The following is an 18,319-nucleotide window of genomic DNA, read 5'->3' as shown; positions in this document are numbered from 1 at the left end:
ATATTTGAACTAATTTCGTTATGCAGTGGTAAGAGGCAGTGTTTTAGTCCCAAAGAAAACATTTATTGTATGTGCGTTTATTATACGAACCGTATTTATTTAAGAGAAAAAGGGAGAACGAGGGAAAAGGATAAGGCTGATTCATATGAAAACAAATGGTTATTGGCGTGTTCCAGGTGAACATGGGGATAAGCAGCTAGCACAGAGCTGGGGAGAGGCGAAATGAGACGAGTCAGAGGGAGTACTCAGTATGGTGCTCCCACACAATAGTAGTAGAGTGAGCACCGGACCATGGGATCATAATCTTATATCGTTAGCATTTCCAGTGATCAACTGCTGGGCAGCGAATCCACTGATTCCCAATCGGCTTACAAGGGAGGTTGAAAACCCAGACTGATCCTGCTGTATGTGGCGTGGCCTGAATGAGTGTCCTAGCCCATCTCCTGACACTCTCCGGAGGAAGCCATCATCATATCTTGCCTGGCTACTGGGATAGCTTCCTACCTGGTCTTTCTGCTTCTACTTCATTCCCAGCACAGCTTACTTCCCAACGGGGCCAGAGTGACTTCCTGAATACATAAATCAAATCCTGTTACTACCCTGCTCAAAAATTTCCAATAGCTTTCCATGTCAAATTCCTTACCATGGCCTAAAATGCCCAGATGACTTGGCCCCTGCCCACCTGTCTGGAATCATGTCTACCATTGTGCCTCTGGCTCATGGGGCTCCTATTCCACCAGCCTTTTCATTGTCTTGCTCCCGCCTTGGTCTTTGAGCTCACTACTCCCTGCCTGGAATGCTCTTTCCTCAGACCTTCACTCGGCTTCTTGATTCAGGGCTCAGCCCCATTGTCACCTCCTCAGGGTGGCCTATGCTTACTCCTCTCAGCCTCCCGCATCACTACATCCCCTTACTCTGCTTGAGTTTTTCAGAATCCATCAATACCTGAAATTACATTCTATCTTTATTTATTGTCTGCCTCACCCACTAGGTGAAGGCCAGAACGTGATCTTATTTACTACTATATCCCAGGTCCTGGAAAGAACCTGGCCCGTAGGAGGAGCTGATAAATATTTGCTAAATGATCAAAGAGGTTGAAAACCTAGAATACTCATTTTATTACGTGTGCTAGAACAACAAGAAGGAATCATGTACTGATCCCTTATAATAGTCACCAAGAAAAGGCTTGCAATCTATGTTATTTGTATGGTAAATAAGAATGCATCTATTGGTATTTAATGAAACCCTTCTGTTTCTGCCCCAGACTTAAAGGCTCTGGAAAAAAGTATAGAAACAGTATGGTTAGCAGAAAATAATTAGAACAGTCAGAGGCTTTATACATACGTGCATATGAAATGGGTACATACCTGGATGATGCTGAGGATTTCATCATAAGTGCAGTGTTCTCCCTGGCAGTTGACGAGGAAGTCATTGAGCTGGAGTATGCCAACCCCAAAGATGCCCAGAGACGTGCTCTCGACCCCAGTGCCATTTGTCACGATACTTGCAGCAGCAATAGCATCAGATATCTGCCTCTGGTTGTCGGATAGCTGCTGTTTACTCTTAATGAACAACCCCAAGTCCGAGACATTTCTGGTCAATAAATCTGAAATAGAAGCACCCACAGAACATGGGCAAGCTAGCCAGAATCTTTCACAAAGTTCATTTTGGAGATAATGGTGTGTGGAATTAGTCTCTTCACTCATCTGTCTACACAAGCCATCAAACTCAGTGCTTATTCCTGGCTTCACATAGTTGAGGAAACAAAAAATGAATCAATCAATAAATAAAATAAGCTAAGAGAGAACTAGGTCAGTGATCTTGAAATCCCATGAGCTCAGGGTATTAAAAGAGAACTAACTGTACATTCAGTGGGGGACTTCAGGCTGAATTTGAACTTTGGTTTTTGAGAATAACTTTATTTTGTGCTCGCTTCGGCAGCACATATACTAAAATTGAGAATAACTTTATTTTTACTTTTACAGACAGTGAAGATGAACTCTTAAAATTATAGTTGTTTTGTACTTTACAAGTATAATTATAAACATTGGTGTGCAGGTTTCGGTGTGAAAATAAGTTTTCAGCTTATTTGGGTAAATACCAAGGAGTATAATTGCTGGATTGGCAAGTAAGAGTATATTAAATTTTGTAAGAAACTGCCAAACTCTTCCAAAGTGGCTGTGCCATTTTACCTTTCCACCAGCCATGCTCCAGGTGTCCCACATTGGCACCACTTTTGGTGTGGCCATTTTAATTCTTGCCACTTTGGAAGAGAAGCTGGCAGTTTCTTACAGGGCTAAAGATGGGCTTTCTCATACGATCCAGCAACTGCCTTCCCAGGTGTTTACCAAAAGGAGTTGAAAACTTATGTCCACACAAAACTTGCACACAAATGTTTATAGCATCTTTATTCATAACTGCTAAAAATTGGAAGCAACCAAGATGTTCTTCAAAAGGTGTATGGATAAACAAATGGTGATACATCCACGCGATAGAGTATTATTCAATGATAAAAAGAAATGAGCTATCGAGCAATGAAAAAACAAAGGGGAACCTTGAATACACCTTGCTAAGAGAAAGAAGCCAATCTGAAAAGACTACATACGAACTGTATGATTCCAACGATAAGACATTCTGGAAAAGACAAAACTATGGAGACGGTAAAAAGAGGTTCAGAGGTAAGGTGGGAAGAATGACCAGGCAGAGAACAGGGGATTTTTTAAGACCTCAGAACTATTTTGTATGACACTGTAATGGTAGCTACAGATCATTATACTTTTGTCAAAACCCATAGCATGTACAATACAAACAGTGAACACTAAACTATGGACTTCAGTTAATAATAATATATCAATATCAGCTCAACTGTCACAAATATACTATGCTAATAATGCAAGATATTAATAATAGGAAAAACGGTGTATGTGTGTGTGGTGAGGGTACGGTGGACCCTTGAACAACACAGGTTTGAACTGTGTGGGTCCACTTGTAGGCAGATCTTTTTGATAAACACAGTATAATACTGTAAACGGATTTTATCTTCCTTATGATTTTCTTTATAATAATTTCTTTTCTCTAGCTTATTTAATTATAAGAACATAGTATATAACACATATATATATACAAAATATGGAGTAATCAACTTATCGTTATGTTATCAGTAAGGATTTTCTGGTCAAGAGCAGGCTATTAGTAGTTAAATTTGGGGGGAGCCAAACGTTAACATGTGGATTTCTGACTGTGTGGGGGATTGGCACCCTTAACCCTTGCCTTGTTCAGGAGTGAACTGTGTATGGGAATTCTCTGTACTTTCCAATCATTTTTCTGTAAACCTAAAACTGCTCTAGAAAAATAATGTCTATTAATTTTTTAACAAGTGCAACTACTTGACTAATCCATAGTCATGCATGTTTTGTGACTAGAGTTGAAAAGTTTAATAGTCTTAGTTGAGGACAGTGTAAGTTTTTGAGTAATAAAAAAGCTACTGTATAAAAGAGCACAGTTTGTTTTTGCTTCTTTGCGTTTCTAGTCTCCAGAGAGAACAGAAGAGCAAACTAAGGGGCTTACCATGCATCAGTGGTGGTGATCATAGTGGTGGTGGTGATGATAGTGGTGGTGGTGAGCGGGGAATAGGAGGCAGACATTCCAGGTTACACTCGGAAAAGTGTCCTGGATGTTGAGCAGGAGTGCTCTGCTCAAGTCACTAAAGATCTCCTTGTCAAAGGGCAGGCAACTGCCACCCTGGGGCTGAGCACCTGTCCGCCTGCAGGCAGGGAAACATTGGTGGTGCACCACACACCTACTGGACATTTGGACATGGGCGAGGGAGGGTTTTTGATTGTCAGAAGGACTGGAAGGCTCTGTTGATTAAATATTCTGGAATGCCTAAACAGACTCACACAATGATGAATTTCCTTGTCGAAAATGCCAACAGTACCCATCCCTAAGACAACTTGAAGGAATCCTCAAAGTGTTCCCCCCTTCTGCAGGTACCAGCGCGCCACGTGGGACAGGCTGAGGGGCTGTGTGATTGGATCTCCAACCTTCGCTTTTAGGTACAAAGGTCTCCACGGGAAATATTACATGGTGGCACAAACCTAGATCAGGCTGAAGGTCGCTGGTGTTTTCCTCGATTGTTAGGTTGGTGTAGAGGGGGGCCGGCTCGGAGCCGGCTCGGTTGCAGGGCACGGCGTAGATGTCAAAGAGATCCTTCAGGTCCTTGCGGCTCCTCACGCTGGGCGGGGGATGGAAAACACTCCCGATTAGTATTGCCGCAAAAACGTGGGGCTGAGAAAGCCTCAGAAGAAAGCACGCCGTACCTGAATGATTTGAACAGCTCAACGAATTCAACAAAACTCATGTTACTGTCTGAAACCATGAAGCTCTGAAAACCCTTCATTCCTCCTTTGATCCTCCCGTGCCCGCTACTGCTGCTCCAAGCACTGCAACAAAGACACGGCCTTAACAGGCAAACCGGGGCGGCGCGTCCTTCTGCCCCAGCGGGCGCCCCCTGGGGAGCAACACCGGCGAAAAGGTGGACCGCAAGTCATTTAACATGGAGGCTCTTTTCCGGACTCTCTTGTCATTTCTCTCAAAATTAATCTACATTGTGTCAGAGTAAATAAGACATATGACGCAGCAAAACCACTTCACGTTTATAGGCTACGGAATAAGGCCACAAGGCTAGGGTTAATACCCTTCCGCTAACCAAAACAGCTCTTTGAAATCACAGGTCAGTGGGAGGACACAACTTGAACTCAGTGTTTCTGAAGAAAAGTCATTTTTTTTCAAACGCACCTATGCTTTTTCAAAAGCGCAACCTGTGGAAAAATCTGCACGTTCTTTCCCATATTCTAAATTACAGAAACATGTTTAGGAAGAAAGTCCCGAACGTATCAATGTCTTCTCTTTTCCCTTTCTTAACCAGTTATCAGATGAAAACAAGGAAGGGCTTTTGATACTAATGGAAAATGTGAGTCACAAAAATATTAAGAATGGAAAGAAGCCAATTCTGCCTAGAACATATCTGCACCTGCCAAGGCTGTATATTCAATATAAAAATATCAGTCCACTCGGTCAAAACTCAGTCTAGCTGGTTCACAACACTATTATTTTCTATACTGGTTCCCTGACAGGATAGTATAACAAATGTTTTGATTGGTTTTTAGTCAAATCAATAAACAGGATCTTTCTTTTTTTTTTTTTTTATTTTTGTTTTTTGGGCTTTATTTATTTATTTATTTATTTACTTTTGAAATATTTCAAATATATAAGAAAGTATAGAGGCCATTGTAATGAATAGTCAGTTTATACTGAATCTTGCTAATAGTGTTTATTTGTGGAAAATTATTTTGTGTTGATATCTGAAAGTCACCTCTGTACATGGAAGAGTATTACAAAGGATGGATTTGTAGTTGCTTGTAGGCATGGGCTGTTGATCCCCAAGGTGGTGTTGGAAGCAAAGGGTGGAGGTTCAGGAAGAGGAAAAAGGTCTGACAAAGTTACTTATCATTTGCATTTAAGCACGTATGTTCCCTGTGTTCCTCCCTTCTCGTTCTGGGTCAGCCACTCACTGTCTGCAGGAACCCTTCTCCCCTAGACTTTAGGGAACTGTCCACTCTCTCCCCTTCTACGGCTCAGCCTTGCTTTCTCCTTGAACAGCATTTGGGCTAATTTTTCTTTCCTTGCCTTGTCTTATCTTCTGGTTTTAGCTTACTTGGTGGGCACTGACCCCTGTCCTCTTGTGGGAGGGCCCGATGATCTTGCATCTGGCATGTTAGTCCTACCTCTTTAAAAAGATTTTCCTCCCTTACTCTGTCCTTCCCATTCCTGTTCCTGAGTAATTGAAATAAAGGGAAAGCCACTCCATCCAAGTTCTCTCTGGGTATTTTATTTACCCAGGATACTGTAGAGGCTGAAATATAAAGAGTTCTGATTCTTTGTAGCTTTTCATTTTGTTACAAACCTAAACTTGCCGAAAAGTTGCAGGAGTGGTACAAAGAATTCCCATGTACCTTTGACTCAGTTTCACCAAGTGTAGAAATCTGAATGTATAGAGCTTAAATTATGTTCATTATTCACATTGTGAAAGAAGGCTTCCCTGTAAAAGATGATTTACTGTAGGATTCTTATCAGTAGCAAACTTCCTTGAGAGAAAGTGTGTGTGTGTGTGTGTGCGTATGTGCATGTGTGAGTGTGTAATTAACGTTTCCAAAGCCAGTGTCTGCACAGACCCATTTCCTCCTACCACTCCTCTGTTCAATAAAGTAAAGAGTGCCTGCCTGTTTCATCTTGGTTCTGTCTGGAACCTCTGCATTTCTTAAACTTTTTGGGGGGTTGAGGGAGAAGGTATGCCATTCTAATTCCTTTGTTTTGCTTTCTTAATATTATTTCATCTGAGAGGGTAGATGTTTCAAATCTGTACTTTGCATGGACCTTATAAAATAATTTACTATAACACCAGCTTTAGAATTATACCTTAACACACCTAACTTGCTCTAATACATTCATTTCTCCAGACAGGTGTATCTTGTCTTATATATGAGAAGAGTATTAAATATATTTTACCTAACAGCAAAGCGTAAAGTGGCTTACTATATTCGACAAGGCAGCTTCAGAAAATCACAGCTTGGGTTTTGTTAGTGCTACCGAAGGATTGGTCTGTCAAATAATTAGGTTAGGAGCAATTACCGTAATGCAAGAAGACAGGAGTATAAAATCAGGAAAATTAGAAGCATTTAAAAATAGGGGGTTTTTCAGTTTTCAGTGTAATTGTTAAGTCAAAACTAGAGACAGTCTTTCCACAGAGCCCTGGAAGATAATGCCCTTCTACACAACTTGAATGAAGGGTCCTTCTGTTTTATCATGTTAAGGCCCCACCTGGACGGGCTCTTGTTTGAAGAAGACAGCACAGGGGAGGACACTGGCCTGATGGGAGATGATGTCCCGGCAGACAAGTTAGGAGACCCAGCCGTGGTCAAAGAATGGGCTCTTCTGGAAGGCAGAGTGTTATGAAAGCTCATGATGGCATTCGCCTCTGCAAGAGAGAAACACAGAAACCAGACAATGACGTCAGGTTATCCTTTCCCTCGAAATCAAAGAAACACCAAAGCTGCTTCTGAATGTCTGAGCAAATCCATTTATGCAAGCAATTTCTATACAAGAAGCATCAAAATATTCTGATGAGTGGACTCATGTGGTGGGTTCTCAACCTTGGCTGCAGATCAGAATGATTTGGGGAGCTTAAAAATACAGAGATGTTCAGGTCCCAGCCAGAGAGTGTTGGACTCAGTTGGGGCTGGGGTGCCACCAAGGCATCCAGATATTTTTCAAAAATAATCTCAGCCGTGGTTGAGAATCACTGGTCTGGTCTAATCCACCACATTGATTTTGTATATCTCATATCCTTTGTCCATGAGGCCAAGTTAATTAATGAGAATTTTCTTCCAAGCACACAGAACTTGCAGAAGTACCTCTTGGGTTCCACTATCTAGTTAAATACAAAGATAAGTATATTTAGGGGTGCCTGGGTGGCTCAGTTGTTCAGCATCTGCCTTCGGCTCAGGTCATGATCCCGGGGTCCTGGGATCGAGCCCTGCGTCAGGCTCCCTGCTCAGTGGGAAGCCTGCTTCTCCCTCTCCCACTCCCCCTACTTGTGTTCCCTCTCTTGCTGTGTCTCTCTCTGTCAAATAAATAAATAAAATCTTTAAAAATAAATAAATAAAGATAAGTATATTTAACAAGACAAATAGTTTTGTTAAGAATGTCCACAGTACTTAAATCACAATTGAAAACCAAATGCATATTTTCCCTATAAAATAAAAAAACCCCTCAGATGTTGGTAGGGGGTTTTACCGGATTCTTCTTGCTCATTCATGTCTTGAGGGTCGGAACCACTCCGGCTGCGACTCTCCCTGTGCATTTTGGCCTTCCGCGTGGCCATCTCGTCGTCGGCCGCCTCTCCACTCTCACCCTGGGAACACACACGTGCCAATATCCCTCGTTCTGGGTTTCTCTCCCTCCCGGCACTGCTGCGGCTCAGGCAGGTCCCTATTTTCTGACTGCCCCACCTTCCATACGCCCCCACCCCAAACCAGTACAGATCCCTGTGAAGGCTGACCCAGGAGTCTCATGTTACATTATCCCACTTGTTTTTCCCTGATATAGCAGCCCTCCCTGGGGGAGGGGGCTGACAAGAGCAGACACACAGCCCCTGGCATCTCTGCATAGAGACCAAATTATGAAACAGACAAAGCTTGGCTTAGGCATCAACAGCCTCTCATACACAAAGTGTGGGACTTTTTCTAGATAACCATGGAGAAAACACACTATCGTGTCATACTGATAATCTCCATATAATGAATATAGAATATATAGTGGTAACTAACCAAATATTTTCTGCCACAGTAAAAACCATACATTCTACCACTTTAACCATTTTTAAGTGTACAGTAGAGTAGTGCTAACTCTATGTGCCTTGTTGTGCAGCAGATCTCTAGAACTCTTTCCTCTTACAAAACTGAAACTCTAGACGCAATGAAAAACGGGTTCCCCTTTGCCCCTCCCCCCCAGCCCCTGGCATCCACCATCTTACTTTCTGTTTCCAAGAGCTTGACCACTCTAGGTACCTCATCTAAGTGGAATCATGCCACATTTGTCCTTTTGTGACTGGCTTATTACACTCAGGGTGATGTCCTCCAGGTTCACCCACATTGTCGCATGCCAGGATTTCCTTCTTTTTTAAAGGCTGAACAGTATTCCATTATATGTATACCTCACCTTTCCTTGATCTTTCATTCATGGATGGACATTAGGTTGCTTCTCTTGATACTGTATTTTAAGTTATGTTCTACATTGAGCATTTTGGCCCTCTAAGAGCTTTATAACCGGATCCCTGGTCTTTTTAGCCTTTGCTTGCCCACCACAGAGCATATGCTTCAGCGTGGAGCATGAACCCAGAACTCTGCATGCTTCCCTGCACAAGCCAAGTCTTTCGTGCTTCCCTCCCGCCACCTCTGCCAGAAATGCTCCCCCCCGCCCCCACAGCGTTGTCTGTCTGATCCTTCAAGACCCATCTGTCGGCTTCCCTGCGAAGCCTCTCCTGCCTGCATTCTAGTCCTGGATCTTCCTTATGTCTGCTCCCATAGCACTCTGTAGATGGCTTCACCATGACTCCTACTGAGTCCTCACTGTTTGAGGCCCCTGACTTTTTCAGGTGTTGACACAATTCCCAACACTGGGCCTGGCACCAGGAGGTGCTTGGCAAGTGCTTGCATTTCATTTGTTCCATCTTGTCCCCACCCCAAATGCGCTAAGGTGATGTAGACCATACAATGGTCCTGGATGATGGGGTCTGAGGCGTCATAAATAACACTCTACCCTTATAAGGGTTTTCTTCTTTTTCTTGGTGGTGCTTATGCCCAAGGTGTTGTTTCTCTGCACACTGGGCTTCTCAGCACTCTTTGCGGATATCCCAAGGCTGGGGTTGCGTGTACTCCATCGCCGGCCACCAAACAGTTCCACAGCGTGAGCCAAAGTTGGGCCTTCATACCGTCCGTCCTCCTGTAAGAGAATCACATTCTGAATGCATGAGGGAACAGCAAGCAATGGGGAAGTCAATAGATGAATGGCTTCTAGTAAATTCCCAGAGGTGGAGGAGCACAGGCAATTACAGAAGACTAGAGATCTGGCCACCCAAGTGGCCCTGTGTCCTAACTGTCAGACTCTGTTGGAAGTCTCATCACATCCTGTTGTCCTGGTCACATCCCTGCTGAGTTCCAAGGATGTGCTTTATGGGCCATGGGCAAGTGGGATGAAAATAAACTTCCCTTCCCAGTTTCAGAGGTTACATTCCAGAATTACCACTGTAGGAATATTCAGGAAGGTTTTTGTTTTTTTATTGTTGTTGTTTGTTTTTTACCTAGTTTGATGCTTGGGACAGTCTGACTTGAAATACAGAGTATGTGGCATATGTGGAATTTACTTCAGAGGGCTCTGGGGAGATAACCACAGAGAAAACATATTATTAAATAGTTGGTGCACACCTGAAACTAATGTAACATTATGTGTCAACAACTACACTCAGTAAAATAAAGAAAGAAAATAGCTGGGCTGCTGTCCTCTTGAGTGACTGATAACCAAGGATAGAGAGCCCAGGGCACTGAGAACACCATGCATATTATGATGCTGTGAGCAGCGAGAAGATCCTTGTCTTGAAGCAGTCATGCTTCAAGACAAATGCTTCTCACCAGGTAACTCAGCTACGTGCGCTGGGGAGCAGCAGAGATTTACTCATTAAGCAACCGCCAACAATTCTCCCTCTAAGTCAGGGAGGCCAGTTAATAAAACCACAAAAAGTCACGTATGAATTAAAGCCAATATGGATGAAATTTCACAGGTTGTATAAAATGGACCTTTTAAAATTAATTTCCATAATTTGCTGTCTTTACTTTCTGCAAGCTTTTAAGGCCAGCTCTCTTTTGCAACTCCAAAGAGGAGCTTGTAAATAGGTTTTGCTTTGTTGTAGATGCTCTGTAAATAATAAAGGGTCTTTGTGTGTGTGTGTTTGCTCCTTCACCCTAACGTTCAACTGCTATCTCATTTTATGACTTGAGTTGTGACCTCCCACTTCCTGCATCCTGTTATGGATCCCAGGATGCTGAGTGACTTGGATGCTGGATGTGGGAAATCTTTTGGTGATCTCTGATGGACATCTGGGATTTATGCCTTCCATTAATCATTTCTCTTTTCTCTAACCATACCTCAATTTTACTGTATCTCTTTCCACTGAACACAGTCTTTTTTTTTTTTTTTAAGATTTTATTTATTTATTTGAGAGAAAGAGAGAGATAGGGAATGCACATGAGCTGGGCAGCGAGGGGCAGAGGGAGAGGGAGAAGCAGGCTCCCTAATGAGCAGGCAGCCCAATGGTGGGCTGGATCCCAGGACCCTGAGATCATGACCTGAGAGAAAGGCAGACACTTAACTGACTGAGCCACCCAGGACCCTTGGATACAGTCTTGAATTTATCAATCAAGATGAAACATCCTCCCTTGACCAATGGTTGGCATAAGATCCAAATAAGTCAATCAGAATCTCCCTCCCCAAAAAATGCATCTTGAATACAGTGCTACTGAGAATGAAATGGTTGGAGATCATTCTTTCCTGAGGCAGGCCTATTCCCTGTGAACAAGTCACTACAATTGACTTCAAAGTGGAATCAACATTTCATGCCACAATTTCATAAATAAATTTTAACTACCTTATTGAATATCATATGCTGAAAGAAATTTTGTAAAAATTTATCTATGGGTTTTAACTAACACTTTAAAAATTTAAGAGATCCCATCATTAAAATTTAAAACTTCTGCTCTGGAAAAAACATTGTCAAGAGAATTAGAAGATAAGCCACAGACTGGGAGAAAATGTTTGCCAAAGAAACATCTGATAAAGAACGGTTATCCAAAATATACAATGAAAACTTAAAACTCAACAACAAGAAAACCAACAACCCAATTAAAAAAAAGTCCAAAGACCTCAACAGACACTTCACCAAAGAAGAGATACAGATGGGAATTAAACATATGAAAAGATGTTCCACATCATATAGCATCAGGGAACTGCAAATTAAAATAAGATACCACTACAACACCTATTAGAATGGCAAAAATCCAGAACACTGACACCACCACATGCTGGTGGGGATGTGGGGTAACAGGAATAAGGATTCATCCTAGTAGGGAAGCAAAATGGCACAGCCACTTTGGAAGGCAGTGAGGCGGTTTCTTACAAAAGTAAGCATTCTTTTACCGTACAATCCAGCAGTCATGCTCCTTGGTAGTTATCCAAAAGAGCTGAAAACTTAAGTCCACGAAGAAACTTGAACATGAATATTTACAGCAGCTCTATTCATAATACCAAAACTTTAAAGAAACCAAGATGTCCTTCAGTAGGTAAATGGATAAATAAACTGTGGTACATCCACACAATGTAGTATTACTCAGCCATAAAAAGAAATGAGCTATCAAGTCATGAGAAGACATGGAAGAATCTTAAACGCATAAAAGTGAAAGAAGCCAATCTGAAAAGGCTACATATTGTATGATTCCAATGAAATGACATTCTGAAAAAGGCAGAACTATGGAGTCAGTAAAAAGATCAGTGTTTGCAGGGGCTGGGGGGGCAGGTAGGGTGAGGTAGGGTGGGAGGAAGAGATTAATAGGCAGGGCACAGAGAAGTTTTAGGGTAGTTAAAATATTCCATGTGATATTATAATGATTGATATATGTCATATATTTGTACAAACCTATACAATATACAACACCAAGAATGAATCCTAAGGTAAACTATGGATTTTGGGTGATTGTGATATACCAATGTAGATTCATCCTTTGTAAAATATGTACCATTCTGCTGAGTGATGTTGACAGTGGGGGTCACTATTTATGCATGGGGGGCAGAAGGTTTATGGGAAATCTCTGTACATTCCTCTCAATTTTATTGTGAACCTATAACTGCTCTAAAAAAAGAAAATCTTTAATATAAAAATTTACTAGACCCATACCATGTATATATAAAAGAATTAGCCTCTACTGCTTTGGTATTTCTAAATTCAGAACATCCTAACATGGGTTAAGCTTTACTCTTAATAGAAATATTTCAGGCCTGGAAAAGGCATATGCTTTTGTTTAATCTTTAAAGGAGACTTTCTGGGAGCTGAAATGTAGTTTGACTCTTCTATTTTGTACAAAACAATAAACTTGGTTGGGATGGGTGAAAGATGTACCTTCTCTCTTTTTAATTTGGGAGAAGGTCTATTGTGAGTGAAACTACATTCTCAGTTTTAGAAAATAGTTACTTTCATTTTTTTAAAAGGATTTTATTTATTTATTTATTTGTCAGAGAGAGAGAGAGAGAGCAGGGGGAGTGGCAGGCAAAGGGAGAAGCAGACTCCCCGCTGAGCAGGGACCTCAATGCAGGGCTCGATCCCAGGCCTGGGATCATGACCTGAGCTGAAGGCAGACACTTACCCATTGAGCCACCCAGGCGTCCCAAACAGTTACTTTCAAACACAAGTATTTTAGTACTAGTAAATGTAAATTGATCTAATGGAAATAGTAACAGGAGATAAAGCAAAAGATAAGAAATAGTGACATTTATAATGAAGCCTAGGAATACAGAAAAATAAAAGAAGTTCATGTGGACATTAGGATCAGGAAACTGATTCCTTAAAAAGTATTCATGCACTTTTACCTCTTGGCATTATCTTTGCATATGATATTTTGGAGACCGTTTAACTAATCTAATCCTTTGAATAAATCCTTTTCCCCCCCCTTTTTTAAGGCTGGCCTTAAAACTTTTTTCTCTGTTTCCTGAAAACAGATTTTCAGAATCTGTTTCTGCTGCTTACAACCAAAGTTCACCTGAGAACCCTGTTTTGAACCTTTTCAGATTCCCAGAGATGTTTCCAAATACCCAAGATTATGGGTTCTCAGCTCTGCCTATGCAACCTCAAGCCAAAGCTCATGATACCAGTCTTTGTTCCACACCCCACATCAAATCTCTGGGGCTTACTTTTATTTTCCTGTATTCCTAGGCTTCATTATAAATGTTACTGTTTCTTCTTGTCTTTTGCTTTATCTCCTGTTACTATTTCCATTAGATCAAATACATTTACTATTACTAAAATACTTGCATTTGAAAGCAACTTCATTGGGTACCTGGGTGGCTCAGTCGGTTAAACATCTGCCTTCATCTCAGGTCATGATCCCAGGGTCCTGGGATTGAGCCCCAGGTCGGGCTCCCTGCTCACTGGGGAGTCTGCTTCTCCCTCTCCCTCTGCCACCCCACCTCATGCTCTCTCTCAAATAAATAAAATCTTTAAAAAAAGAAAAGAGCAACTCCATACACATTAATCACATAAGAGGGCTCCAATGTCAGAAAGATTATTTTCTTTTTTCTTTAAAGATTTATTTATTTATTTTGGGGGGTGCAAAGGGAGAGGGAGAGAGAGTCTTTTTTTTTTTAATTTTTTTAAAATTTTTTTATTGTTATGTTAATCCCCATACATTACATCATTAGTTTTAGATATAGTGTTCCATGATTCATTGTTTGTGCATAACACCCAGTGCTCCATGCAGAACGTGCCCTCCTCGATACCCATCACCAGGCTAACCCATCCTCCCACCCCCCTCCCCTCTAGAACCCTCAGTTTGTTTTTCAGAGTCCATCGTCTCTCATGGTTCTTCTCCCCCTCCGATTTCCCCCCCTTCATTCTGGGAGAGAGAGTCTTAAGCAGAGCTGAGAACTCAGCTGAGGTTCCTCGCTGAGCGTGGAGCTCAACGTGGGGCTCAATCTCATGACCCTGAGATCATGACCTGAGCCAAAACCAAGAGTTGATACTCAACCGACTGAGCCACCCAGGCACCCCAGAAAGATTATTTTCTATATAAGCCCTTCCCAAACTGGGGATAAAGAAATATTCTTACAGGGCTGTTAACATGAGTTTGGAAGAACATAAGACTGTTCATAAATTTCTTGAACATATAGATACATTTAAATTAATTTCTTTTGTACCTTAGGACTTCTCAGGAGCGTTAAGTGTGTTAAGCAGTACCATAAATCATCAAGAGGGGCATTTAACAGGATGCCTATTTGACCTTTTGTTCTCCAAGTACCATATTGGCAGCATCTTTCTGATGTTCTCTGAGACAGTTTAGGAGCTGGTCTACATAATGGGAAGATAACAATTTGCTAACATTTTTCACTTTTTTTTTTTTTTTTTTAAATCTTGAGGGTCTGTCCTTGTCTTCCTGGGTGGCTCATGCAGAACAATGTTTTGAGGAAGACGATCACCTGTGTGTTTTCAGAAGTGGCTGAGGTATATGGAGCTGTTTTTTCTTTACCCTGTAATGGCTTGTTTCCAAGCAGCGGTGGAGGGATGGGTGTAGGGGGGGTGTAGCTGTGTTTGCAACTAGGAAGAACTGAGTCGGCTCCAGGTCATTTCTGCTGTCTCTGCTCCAGCGGAGCCTTTTACCTCTTCTGCTGTTCCTGGTCTCAGCTGGTGCTTCCTTCAGCAAAAACTGTAGGTTGCCAGGGTGAATGAGAAACCAAGTATGCCTTAGGTGTTAATTCAGTTACTTTATGCTATAAGATGGGGAAGGAAACAAATGGAGCCAATAAACCATGTCGGGCTTGTGACCGTGATTGTAACTGAGCTCAGAGACTTTGGTCTATGTCCAGGTTGAATGGATCTGTATGATTCTGGAAGGCTGAGGAATGATTATAATTTAAGATCAATATTTACAATAGCTCCTGAAGACCTTTTTTCCAAGCAGCTGACCACACTGGAATCTCCCTGCGGAGTGGACAGGAAGCTCATATTTTGGTTTCCGTTTTAGGATGAGTTAACTGAAACAGGCTTTGTGCTGTGCAGTCCTAGCATCATCGTGTAGATAGGCCTACGTGCTTATTAATCAATTCAATAAGTTAGTTATTCAGGATATGATCTCTATTCATAAGTATTGCATGGGTGTAGGGAAAGGGGAAAGAGGAGCATTATATATATATGCCTCTACTAACAGCCCGGGGGGGGGGCGGGGGAAATGTCTTTGCTTGTGGGAAACATGTTAGAACTGTGAAAAGTACATGAAATCAGTCATCTGAAGAATTTAAGTTATAGTTCTATTTGTGGTGACACTAGTAAAAAAGATAATTTTTTTTGCCCAAAAGATGGAAAAGCATAACAAAGAAAAACTGAATACTTGGATACAACTCATTGGGCAGCACCATCAACAGTGTCCCCTCGTGGCGGGGTTTTTGACTCACTTTCCCAGCCATCTGCCCTTCGTCCTCTGCAAGCATACCACTCTGGTGATGCCTGTGTCTCTTTCCACACCTCGCTCAGCCCAGTCCTGCAGCCACCCTTAGCTGGAGTGTTGAAGTACCCGAGAATTTTAGGGTTAGTGAGAAACACACTCAGGTTAAGCAACTGACTGTGAGACACGGCCTCGTAAGGACTGCTGCCAATATAATAACCTGGCGAGGCAGAACTCCATGCATGACTTACCCCACATTTGGGAAAGTTTCTTTTAAACTTAGAAGCTCTACAGTGAGGCAGCACACACAGTAAATTAATGCTCTGAGAGTCATATAGCATATGAGGGGATGAAGCAGGATTTCAGTTTCCAAAGTGAAGGTTTCCAATGTATCAGCTAGTCCCTAATTAATAATAAAAATATTCACACTCTAATGCTTTTGATGGAAACTGAGTAAGTGACAACGCTTATATTAACTGGTTTCTTTCCAACGTGAGAAGTACAATGACTGGTCACTATGTTCATACAAAATAATAATAGGACCTACTATGAGCCAGACACTATTCTCTACACACAGCAGCTGACATTATGGCTTTACACATATTAACTCAGACCCCAGGGCCACCCTATGAATGGGTATTGTTATCACTCTCATTTTCTAGATCAGAAACTGAAGCACAGAGAGAAGTCAAAGGTGCCCAGTACCATTCTGGAAGTACGTGCCAGAGTGCGAGGGCGAGCCCTGGTGGTCCCAGTGTGGTTTTGCGAGATTGAGAATCAGGGGAGTGAGGAGCGGGGAGGGCTGCGCCCCTACCTGATAGAGGCTGACGTACTGTTTCCGCAGCCACTGCTGTCTCTGGTCGGGGAACTTCCTCATCTTCCTCACAGCCCTCGTAAGTTCTAGCAATCCACTGAAGAGCATCTTAGCTGTGTGCTTGGGTGCCACAAAGTGCAATAATCTATTGTCCGTGGTCTGGAGCCCATAGAGCAGAGTCACCCCAGTCTCTGAGAGAAACATGCTACCCAGTTTGTTCTGAACACACACAGTGTGTATATCAATGCTAGGGTGTCCCATGTACACAGCCTTTGCTGAAAACAGATCCAAGACCCCCTCTGCCAGGCCACTTAATCCAGCATTGCCCAGTAACGGGAATTTGCCGGGCTCAGACGTGCTACTAAGCACACCAAGTTTTGCTTTAGCACTGGCTGGGGAAGCAGTGGTAGGCTTTATCCAGGTCAAGGTGCTGTTGTCAGGCTGAAGCTGGAGGAAGCAGCGGGCTGACAGGTGCGTGTCCTGGTCGTAGTGGATGACAGTGGCCCCCTGCAGCAGGAACTGGTGCACATCAGCTCGGATGGACAGCACGTACCATGGGATCAGCTCTGTCCCGTGGTCAAAGGCCTTCTGTGGCTCTTCTGATCCATGAGAGTCCCATTCTTTCGACTGCTCAAAGATGTCGTTTTCGGAGTCCAACAAATCTCCAATTATAAACCTAATGGAAAGAGATGTAAATTTGGTCTGTCTTGTAATCAGAAGTGAGAACAACACAAAACTTTTCACTGACACTGGACGTCATTTTTCACTTCACTGTGAATTCAAATTAGCATAGGAAATATAAAATGCTAAAGGTCAGAGTAGATTTTGTATAGCTGCATTCTAAAACCTTGTATTTAGCAATAGGTCTGACCATGGGCCTAAGGAAAGGAATGCTAGATAAATTGTTGTATTTTTTTTTTTTTTTAGATTTTATTTATTTAATTTTAGAGAGAGAGAGAGAGTGGGGGGTGAGCAGAGGGAGAGGGAGAGAATCTGAAGCAGACTCTGCACTGAGCACAAAGCCTGATGCAGGGCTCAATCTCACAACCCTCAGATCATGAGCCAAAACCAAGAGTTGGGTGCTTAACCGCTGAGCCATCCAGGAGTCCAAAGTTATTGTGTTTTTAATATCAACAATAATCTTCATGATGTATTAGTTTTCCCTCTTGTGTCAGGAACTGTTAAATACTTTACATACATTTGCACTTAATTTTACCTACTCATGAAGTAAGTTTTTTTTTTCCTTTTTTTTTTTAACCTCTGAAGAAACTGAGCTTCAGAAGGGGTAAGTAACTCACTCCAGGTCATCCAGCTCAGCAGGGTTCTGCTCTGACTCATCAGCCTGGGACCTGTGTCACTAGGTTTGACTGCCTTCTACTTGATCAGAACCAAAAGTTGTGACCTGAACACAATGGTACTAAAATAGGCAGAACAAGACTTAATAAGCTGGCCTGAGAAGTGCCTCTGTTAAAAAATAAAATACCATTAGTTCAAAGACACTCATTGGAAAATACAGTCATGGTGGCCAGATGAACAAGAACAGCTCTCCCTGACTCAACCGTAGATTTTCATTGTGCACGCATGTGCACATACAAGACTTGTCTGCTTGGAAAATTTAGCAAGTTGTCTTCCCTGAGTTGGGAATGTGGACTGTTAGGTCCAGAAGGATCTGGGGGGAAGGCATGGGAGA

The 18,319-nt window shown here is 42.2% G+C and overlaps 1 protein-coding gene across 1 annotated transcript in view; it reads right to left on the bottom strand.

Annotated features, from left to right (window-relative positions):
- PLCE1 (phospholipase C epsilon 1) overlaps positions 1–18,319 on the bottom strand; it is a 313,510-nt gene that overhangs the window by 56,515 nt on the left and 238,676 nt on the right. Inside the window, exons 8-14 of the mRNA XM_032432419.1 lie at positions 16,630–17,305; positions 9,379–9,561; positions 7,855–7,972; positions 6,880–7,036; positions 4,320–4,442; positions 4,098–4,234; positions 1,368–1,606 (exon numbers count right to left, since the gene is read on the bottom strand). Of these exons, the coding sequence (XP_032288310.1) occupies positions 1,368–1,606; positions 4,098–4,234; positions 4,320–4,442; positions 6,880–7,036; positions 7,855–7,972; positions 9,379–9,561; positions 16,630–17,305 (1,633 nt within the window). The remainder of the gene's footprint in view (positions 1–1,367; positions 1,607–4,097; positions 4,235–4,319; positions 4,443–6,879; positions 7,037–7,854; positions 7,973–9,378; positions 9,562–16,629; positions 17,306–18,319) is intronic.

This window comes from Phoca vitulina, unplaced genomic scaffold, assembly GCF_004348235.1.
Source record: "Phoca vitulina isolate PV1807 unplaced genomic scaffold, GSC_HSeal_1.0 scaffold48, whole genome shotgun sequence".
Lineage (NCBI taxonomy): Eukaryota > Metazoa > Chordata > Mammalia > Carnivora > Phocidae > Phoca > Phoca vitulina.
Note: the sequence above shows the minus strand (reverse complement) of the source record. Positions and strands in the feature narration are given on the sequence as shown.